Below are 8708 nucleotides of genomic sequence, written 5' to 3' on the forward strand. Positions count from 1 at the left end.
CGGCCATGTCATGTGTAACAGAAAGGTCAAAGGTGATAGGATCCAAAATGAATGTATTTCCAAAAGATCAAGGAACAAGTGAACAGAAAAGATATTGAGCTAAACAAAGGCACGTGGCAAACGACTCCTCAAAAATAACGACATGCACTGGACATGGTGGTGCATTCAGAAGGCAGAGGCAGGTGAATGTGTACTACATAGTAAGTTCCAGACCAGTTGAGGCTACAAGGAGACCCTGTCTCAGAAAAAAACAAAACAAGACAAAAATAATAATAATAATAGTAATAGTAATAATAATGACGTAGAGACAAAAGCTGGAATAGAAGAAAAGTTTGGCTAGCTAAGGTTAGATAATATTTAAACACAGGAGACATCTTACCTATATAGCAGCATTTAAAAGCAGCTCAGTGGTGTAAGGTGAATGTATAATACTGCTTCCAAGCTTGAAATCACTAGTAATATCTATCAGCAGAAGCAAGAAAAAAGAACAGTTTTGCTGTCATTCATTCCAACAAAATGACTCTTCTCTAGAAAGCAGTCATACCCTTTGCCAATACGGAACAGATAGGATGAATACCAAACGTGGGGTCACACTTTTCCAGAAATTTGGATTTACTGGCCATCCAAGGCCAGGAACATACCATCCCTGGAATGTAGTTTCTCCTACATAGGGCTGGAGAGAGCCAGGAGAGTCAAGCACAGACAGCCCACAGGATGTCTGTCTGTGGCTATCCGGAACCCAAGCTCCTCTAGAGCAGCAAGTGCCAGCTCTTTCATATCAGGCACCTCTACCAATAGTAAATGTCTGAGTGTCTACTTTTATTTTTTTAATAAATATAATACACGGTGATAAACTGTGAGAGAGTGCGTACATTATAAAACACAATCAGTCTTTATGTATGTATGCTTATTTTTTGTTTGAGATAGGATCTCCCTGTAGCCCTAGCTGGCCTAGAACTCACTATGTAGACCAGGCTAGCCTCGAACTCACAGAAATCCACTTGCCTCTGCCTTTCAAGTGCTGGGATTAAAGGTGTGTATTACCACACCTGACTGTACGCATATTTTTAACTGAGATAAAGCATAAACACAACTGAAAATTGTATTTCTTCCCACACCTGAAGGGATTGTCATGAACACACTCCCTACTCCTCAGGACTACTATGGAGACCTCCACTCCAGAATGTGACTTTTTAAGAAGGATAACCATGTTAACTGGTTATCCTGTCTGCATTCTGTCTATATCTGCGAACTAAACCTAAATGATTATGAAACAAACACAGCAAGAAGGGCAGCAAAGTACAGCACCTCATTCCCAATTTGAATGATTTTTCCATTTTCCATTTCATATTTTTTTATTCATTTCCCTCCTAAGCCTCTTTACTCAATACCCACCATCCCACCACCACCACAAGGAGCACCATCAGGGAGACTGAGACTGAGTAGGACAATTCACCCCCCATAGCTGTAGGGAACCTGGTTCCTCTTCTCTCTGAACAGCTCAAAGTCCATGATTCTAAAATCATGAAATAGGTGACATTGAATCTCCACTCAAAGTCAAGCCAGCACAATCTCCAAATGAGCCCTGGTGACTTACAGGAACATGAAGGATCTGCCAGGCTTTCCACTGAGGCACTGGCTCTCTGGGATGGCCAAAGGCAGCCAGCTCCCCCACTACTTGTGGTTCATTATGCCATGCTGGCACAATGGCCTGGGTGCTCCACTGTGGACAGGCCACTGTCCTTTTACCCAGTGACTTTCAAAACCGTGTACTGCCCAGCCTCAGCCACCCTGTAAGGTACTTCCCAAGCTGTCTGGCAAGGAAGGTAGACAATAGAGAAGCTAGGTTGACAAGTCCATCACCCAATCCATCACCAACTTCTACCAAAACAGAAAGACGATCTGAAGACCAAAGACCCAGCTGATGCTGGGACTGTGAGAAGCCAGAGTGGGGCTTTGATCTTAGTACCTCTGGGACACTCAGACTTCAGGTTCTTGAGTTTAATAGATGAGGTTCCAATTCCAGCTCTACCTGTCATGATGACTTCTTGGGTTAGTACTGTTGATGTCTCTGAGTGTCTCTCCATCAGGAAGTAGCGCTTGTGCACCCTTCCCAGCCCACTCTGTGTTGCCTGTCCCTCTAACAACCTGGCTCTCACTTTTCTTCAGATGTCCCCAAAGAACAGAGGCTCCAGGCCATACAGGCTGCCATACTCCTGCTGGCAGATGAAAACAGGGAGGCCCTGCAGACACTCCTGTGCTTCCTCAATGATGTTGTTAACTCAGTGGAAGAGAATCAGATGACAGCCATGAATCTGGCCGTGTGTCTGGCCCCGTCCCTTTTTCATCTTAATTTACTGAAGAAAGAAAGCTCCCCAAGGTAAGTTTTCCCTGTCAATAGCAGTAATTCCTGAACCAAGACCCTCCCCCGCCAAGGTTCTTTGGTTTTGTTTTCCTTCTTTTATGAAAAATGAACAAAGTTGTTCTCACACTAGATTTCAGATGGAGGGTTTATCGGGGCTCATTGTAGGATCAGAATGAGGCAGCCTCATTCATGAGCTCATGTTCATAGCTTCCAAGATAGTACTGAAGGACCTCAGTTGTGATACAGAAAGCCTAAGGAATTTTGTTTTGTTTCATTTGAGTGAGAAAGAAAGGGAAAATGTACAAAGAAGTATTTTATAGTCTTGGATTTAAAAGGCTGTATTTACAACCAAAGCATGGGACCTGGCAGTCGAGCACTTTCAAATGTAGGGGAAAAAAGTAATTTCTCTGCCTACAGCTCCTCCTGTCCTTGTATTTTTCCAAGGTTTTTGGTTATGAGCTGTCAGACTGCCAGCCTGCCTTGGAATATCTAAGATGTGTAGTCATTGTTTTTATTTGGAAATGAGAGTCTGGGATCCAGATAGCATCTGGGGGTGAGCAGCAAACAGAGGGGATGAACTGGGTAGCATGGCCTGCTCCTTGGACTGGGATCTGCTTAGCACATTCACATTCAATTACAGAGTCATCCAGAAGAAATATGCCACTGGGAAGCCAGATCAAAAGGACCTCAATGAGAATCTAGCCGCAGCCCAGGGGCTTGCCCACATGATCATGGAATGCAACAGACTTTTTGAGGTGAGCAGAAGGCTCCTCCTGCCTTCCTTATAGCTCTTGGAACTAGATGAGAGGTTTGGAACTGGTGCTGTATTTACAATTTGTATCTGTTTGTTCCTGATTTTATGATGGCGATAGTGTGTACTGTAGCTCTGGTCTTTGCCTCCAAGAGTTATGAAGAGCTAGATGTACAATCGAGGCTTTGATAGTTAAAGACAGTTGGGGTCACAATGATAGCAGCTTTCATACAGTTGTATCACCTTCCTTTGTCAGGTTCAAGACCAGTTGGCCAACTATGTTACATTTGATTTTACCTCAAGACTTAATTAGGTTCTCTCTCTCTCTCTCTCTCTCTCTCTCTCTCTCTCTCTCTCTCTCTCTCTGTCTCCCTCTCTCCCTCTCTCTCTCTCTGTGACTGAGTAATCCTTATCACTAAGAATCAATGACAACTTATGAGTATAGCCATAAATATGTTAAAGAGTAAGTGAATGAGACATCTGGCATACTCTCTGGGACAAAATTGGCATTTGTCAATGGGAAAAATGTACTTAAAAGGTCAAGCCATTTCTAAGTCATATTAAAGTTTCCCTTAAGAAGTCAAAGTGCATGAAGTCTAATCATAATGACAGAAGTTCTCTGAGCCCACACTTGTCAAATTGAGTAAAAATAAATTAAAAAGGAAAATGGAGAGAATGATTAGAAAGACATTTCAATGTTTTGATTAATTAATATAGGCTCAGAAACTTATTAGTATTTCTTAGCATCAGGAAGGTCCCAACCTTGGAACTGGTCTTAGCAAAACATTTGCAGCCCCATTGTCCTCAGCCCATTGCTCAGACCTTGATTGTTGATGGAATGACTTTGCTTCCTTTGTTCACGTTACAGCATTTTTTTAGCTTACATATTTCTTTCATGCATTTATTGGCTCAGGTTCCACATGAGATGGTGGCCCAGTCTCGTAACTCCTACGCAGAGGCTGAAATCCATGCACCAACTCTGGAAGACTTGGGAGCACAACTGGCAGAGAGCGGGGCAACTTTCCACACATACCTGGACCATCTTGTCCAGGGCCTCCAGAAAGAAGCCAAGGAGAAATTTAAAGGATGGGTCACGTGTTCCAGCCCTGACAACACAGACCTTGCTTTCAAAAAGGTAATCTCACAAAACCCACATCTAACAACCAAAGTTGGGCTTTTGCTACGAAATATCTGATTATCCACAGACTTTGGTGCATGCATGAACAATAAAGGCCCATGTACCATTCAAAGACCCTGTTCAAAGACCACCAATAGGCACTGTCACATGAAATCAGAGCTCAGATCATGCAGCAGGGCTTCTGGATCCCAGGCTTGTGCCCTTCATTGTGTGATGCCGGGCAGATCAGTGTCCAACATCTTTCATCTACAAAATGAGCATTCTGAGAGTACCTCAGTCAGAGCAGAACTATGTCAAAGTCAGATGTGTTAGAACCATGTCTGGCACACACTACATATGTGTCCATGGTTGTTTTGATCATCATTCTTCTCCTCTTCAGATTAAGGATTAAAATATTACATTTTAATCCTGAGGTACATCACTAATTCACTTTAAATAACCAGTAATGATTTTTGAATGCCTAGTTCTGTAGGGTAGGTTTTGGTGGATTCTGGTGACCACTTCAGCTCCTGCTCTTGTCTTTCTGAAGGTGGGGGATGGGAACCCACTGAAGCTGTGGAAGGCTTCTGTGGAGGTAGAGGCACCACCCTCTGTGGTGTTGAATCGTGTACTGAGAGAACGTCACCTATGGGATGAGGACTTTCTGCAATGGAAAGTTGTGGAAACGTTGGACAGGCAAACAGAAGTTTACCAGTACGTGCTGAACAGCATGGCTCCGCATCCTTCCAGAGACTTCGTGGTTCTCAGGTAAGCCCTCCTCCCTGGTTTATGAGGTCCTGTTCCAAAAGCAAAATGAGCGCTGCAGATTTAAGCACTTCTCAGGGTTCTGCCCCCTAAATCCAGCATCTTAAGGGAGCTCTCAGCTGGCTCCCATTTCTCCCAGGGAAACCTGACTTTGCCGTATTTATGCCTGACTTCCTTCTTCACCCAAACTACAGCCCTACGCAGGCTCTCTGTGGCCCCTCTCCTTGTGGAGCACACAGTTTATTGGGCCATAAATATCGTTCATTTTCTCAGAGCAGAGGCCCCAGAATAGCTGCTGCTTGTCCAGAGGAACTTTCTGCCAAATTATGCAAATCAAATCTGACTTGACTGGCTTTTCTCCTGGTTTTGTCTTTCTCCCTGGGGAAAGCAAGTCCTCATCTTGTGGAACTCAAAGGTGGGGCTGTGTGTGAACTTCATATGTTCACAACTAATTACCAGGCATGGAAATTCTAGCTCAGCTGAAACACTGGACATGCAATCAGATTCCAAACCTGGAAATGCTTTCTGAGCCCCGCATCTGCCTTTGGAATATTGTTTCTGATTGATTTATGGGTTAGTTCCAGACCCCTGTTTTCTGGCCTTGGAATGCGATGCTCAGCCAGCAACAGGAAGTTTACACAGTAGAAATGCAGTATTTCATCAGTAGGAACAGGGATTGGGGACAGTTAAGAACATGAATGAAATGTAATTAGAACAATATATCCTTTTTATTGAAAACACAAGTAAACACAGCCTCTTCATAGATCAACAGTGTAAAAGGATTCACTGATGAAGTTCCCAAATGTATATTTAAAGTAGTGGCTTTATGAAACTAGTTCTGATGGCAAACTGAAGGTGACTTTGCGCTTGGGTCCTTTCTGTCTTTGGTTTTGATCCTTGGGACCTTCACTTTTAAGTGTCCATTTTTTCTAAATATTTGTGTGCATCCCAGCAACCTTATCCTGGTAGGGAACGTAGGCAATTATACAAGGGTGGCCTATCACCACACTTATTAGAACATTTCTTATCTTGGGACATTAAATTTTAATCCTCAGTCTCACAAGCAGAACACAGACAATAACCAAGTTATTGTCCAGGATAGCAGCTGTGGAGATGTACCCAGCCACAGTGGCCTTTTCTTTCCCACTAGAGGAAATTGAGAACAAGTCCCCACAAGGAGCTTCCTTCGTCCAGTCCATACAATGGTCCCTCCAGCCTGCTAGTTATTAGTGCATCATTCCATTACACCATATGCCAATCACTGCTTCACTCTCTGCAGGTGCCCTAGGTGAACACATCTTAGTCTCTCAGGGTTTGTATTTGTGATTGTATGTTTCTGTGCATGCATATGTATTTGTGTGGGGGGTGTACATGGATGAATGTGTGTGGAGGCCAGAGATCCATCTTGGGTGTCATTCTTTAAGACCCATTTACTTCTTTTATTTTTATTTTTTTTAAACAGTCTCTCACTGGGACCTAGGGCTCAGTAAGTAGGCTACGCTGACTGGCCAGCAAGCCTCAGGGATCCACCTGTTTCCACCAACCACCTCCTAAGGCTGGGATTCCAAGTGTAAGCCGTCATGCCTGGTTTTTTAAGTGAGTGCTAGGGATCGAACTCAGGTCTTAGCATGTTTGTACACCAAACACTTTACTGACTAAGCGGTCTCCCCAGTCTCAGTTTATATCTTACTGTGGAGATACAGTCAATAAATAACAAGAAAAGGAGATAAAGGAAAAAGGCTTAAAAGAGAAGGGAGTGGACTGCAAAGCACTGAGGGAGAACTTGACACTGAAAGGACTAACAAGCCACCAGACATGGTTCGTGTCCACAGAAATTCCTTACGTTTGATTCAAAAAGGAGAAAAGTGACAGGGGTGATGAGAAGCTCCAGGTTGAGATGCATTCTGTCTGACACAGCACATCTGGTTATCCTCAACTTCTCCTCAAGGATTTTAGTTTGTTTTCTTCCGTTTGTAATGAAATATCTGAAATATTTATATAAAGACTAGGTGTGTATTTGGCTCATGATGCTGAAGGCGGAGAAGCCCGGGACTGTGGCAGAGACATCTGCTCAGTACCTGACGAGGCCTTTCCTACCAGGTCACAGCATGGTGAAGGACATTGCACAGGGAGTCAAGTGAGCTTATCAAAGAAAGCTGCTTCCATGGCAGGGCTACTCCTTCAGTAACTCAGTAATTTATTAGCCAGTTAACTCATGAGTAGATTAATCTGTTTACGAGGACTTCATACTCATGGCACAATTACTCCCAAAGGTCTCATCTCTCAGTATGGCTACATGGGAGACTAAGATCCCAACACGTGAAATTTTGGGAGCACATTCAGCCATAGCATCATACATATGTAGTGTTTTCTCTTCCTGATGTATTGGGATGCTCGGGCAGAGTCACTGATGAGACCACTAAGCCTGGAAATAGAATTTGTGAAGCAAATGCTAGGGACAATACCTTCTGTTATCACAGGTCCCTGTGCTGGAAGGGAAGCTGGGGGTGGTCAGCCTGATGTTCCCACATTTTCTGACCGCATCTACAATGGGGGCCCATTTCATCTCTGGATGCTGTACCCAGTTAGCTCTTTCCATACTCAGCTGAAATGTCCTCCTCCCTCTCCATCTGAACTCAAATCAACTGTGTTTATTTCTTCTCCTATTCAACAGCCACTCGGGTATCAGAACAAAGTGAACAGGTCCACATAGGTTTCATTTCTTTCAAATCAGGCATCAGTAGATTATTTGCTAAGGCTTGAATCTCTTCCTGCAGGGATATGTCCCTGTATTCCTGTTCTGTCCCCTCTTCCGATTCCATCTCTCTGTGCACAGTTACCACCCTGCACTTACCAGTGTTTTCCAAAGTTCTTAGAGTTGCCAGTCTCCCTTTCTGGGCTCTGTGCATCTTCACGTTGTTTATGGCTTCTCATGCCCAGCACATGGATGTGCTCAACAGATAAATGGAAAAATTCAGTGAATAAGTGCTGATCCCTAAACTGTAACCTCCTCAATAGCCAGCAGGAGCTTCTTCAGCAGACCAGGATGGGGCCTCAGATGGAGGTTCCATATGCAGGTCTGGGAGCTACAGGGCCATTTCTACCCTCTGAATCCAAAAGCTGAGATCCTTCCTTTGGGCTGCGTTGTATAAACTGTGTACAAGCTAATGGAAACCATTAGCTTAATCCAAGTAACTAACATTAGAACTAGAGCCCAGGTTTTTGGCAGGAAGATATAAGCATAAACTTTATCTTTCAGGATTTTCTTTCTCTCATGCCATGACTCTGATGCATAGCTTGTTTTGCTCCAGGACCTGGAAGACGGATTTACCCAAAGGAATGTGCACCCTGGTGTCCCTCTCTGTGGAGCATGAAGAAGCCCAGCTCATGGGTGGCGTGCGGGCAGTGGTGATGGATTCTCAGTACTTGATAGAACCATGTGGATCTGGCAAGTCGAGACTGACCCACATCTGCAGGATAGACCTGAAGTAAGTGGCAGTTCTGGGTGTGGCAGACCACAGTCTTAGGAGCCTCAGTTCGGATGACATGTGCACCTGACCCTGCTTGTCATCCTGGGTTTTTTTTTAGATTCATTTCCCCACCACCATGAACCAGCATCCAAAGAGGATTGCATAGCCTCTTCTCTCACTTTCCCTGTTTCCTAAAATGTTGACATTTGCCCTTTCTCTTTTTTCTAATTTATTCATTTA

General features: G+C 43.9%; 1 protein-coding gene across 4 annotated transcripts in view; it reads left to right on the plus strand.

Annotated features, from left to right (window-relative positions):
* The window catches only part of Stard13 (StAR related lipid transfer domain containing 13), a 384230-nt gene that overhangs the window by 371813 nt on the left and 3709 nt on the right, over nt 1-8708 (plus strand). For all 4 annotated transcript variants that reach the window (XM_029559655.1, XM_029559654.1, XM_008825013.3 and 1 more), the window contains 5 exons: nt 2170-2380; nt 3006-3120; nt 4030-4251; nt 4784-5001; nt 8310-8486. In XM_029559655.1, coding sequence (XP_029415515.1) covers nt 2170-2380; nt 3006-3120; nt 4030-4251; nt 4784-5001; nt 8310-8486 — 943 coding nt within the window. The remainder of the gene's footprint in view (nt 1-2169; nt 2381-3005; nt 3121-4029; nt 4252-4783; nt 5002-8309; nt 8487-8708) is intronic.

This window comes from Nannospalax galili, unplaced genomic scaffold (assembly GCF_000622305.1).
Source record: "Nannospalax galili isolate Female #2095 unplaced genomic scaffold, S.galili_v1.0 scaffold768, whole genome shotgun sequence".
NCBI classification, from domain to species: domain Eukaryota; kingdom Metazoa; phylum Chordata; class Mammalia; order Rodentia; family Spalacidae; genus Nannospalax; species Nannospalax galili.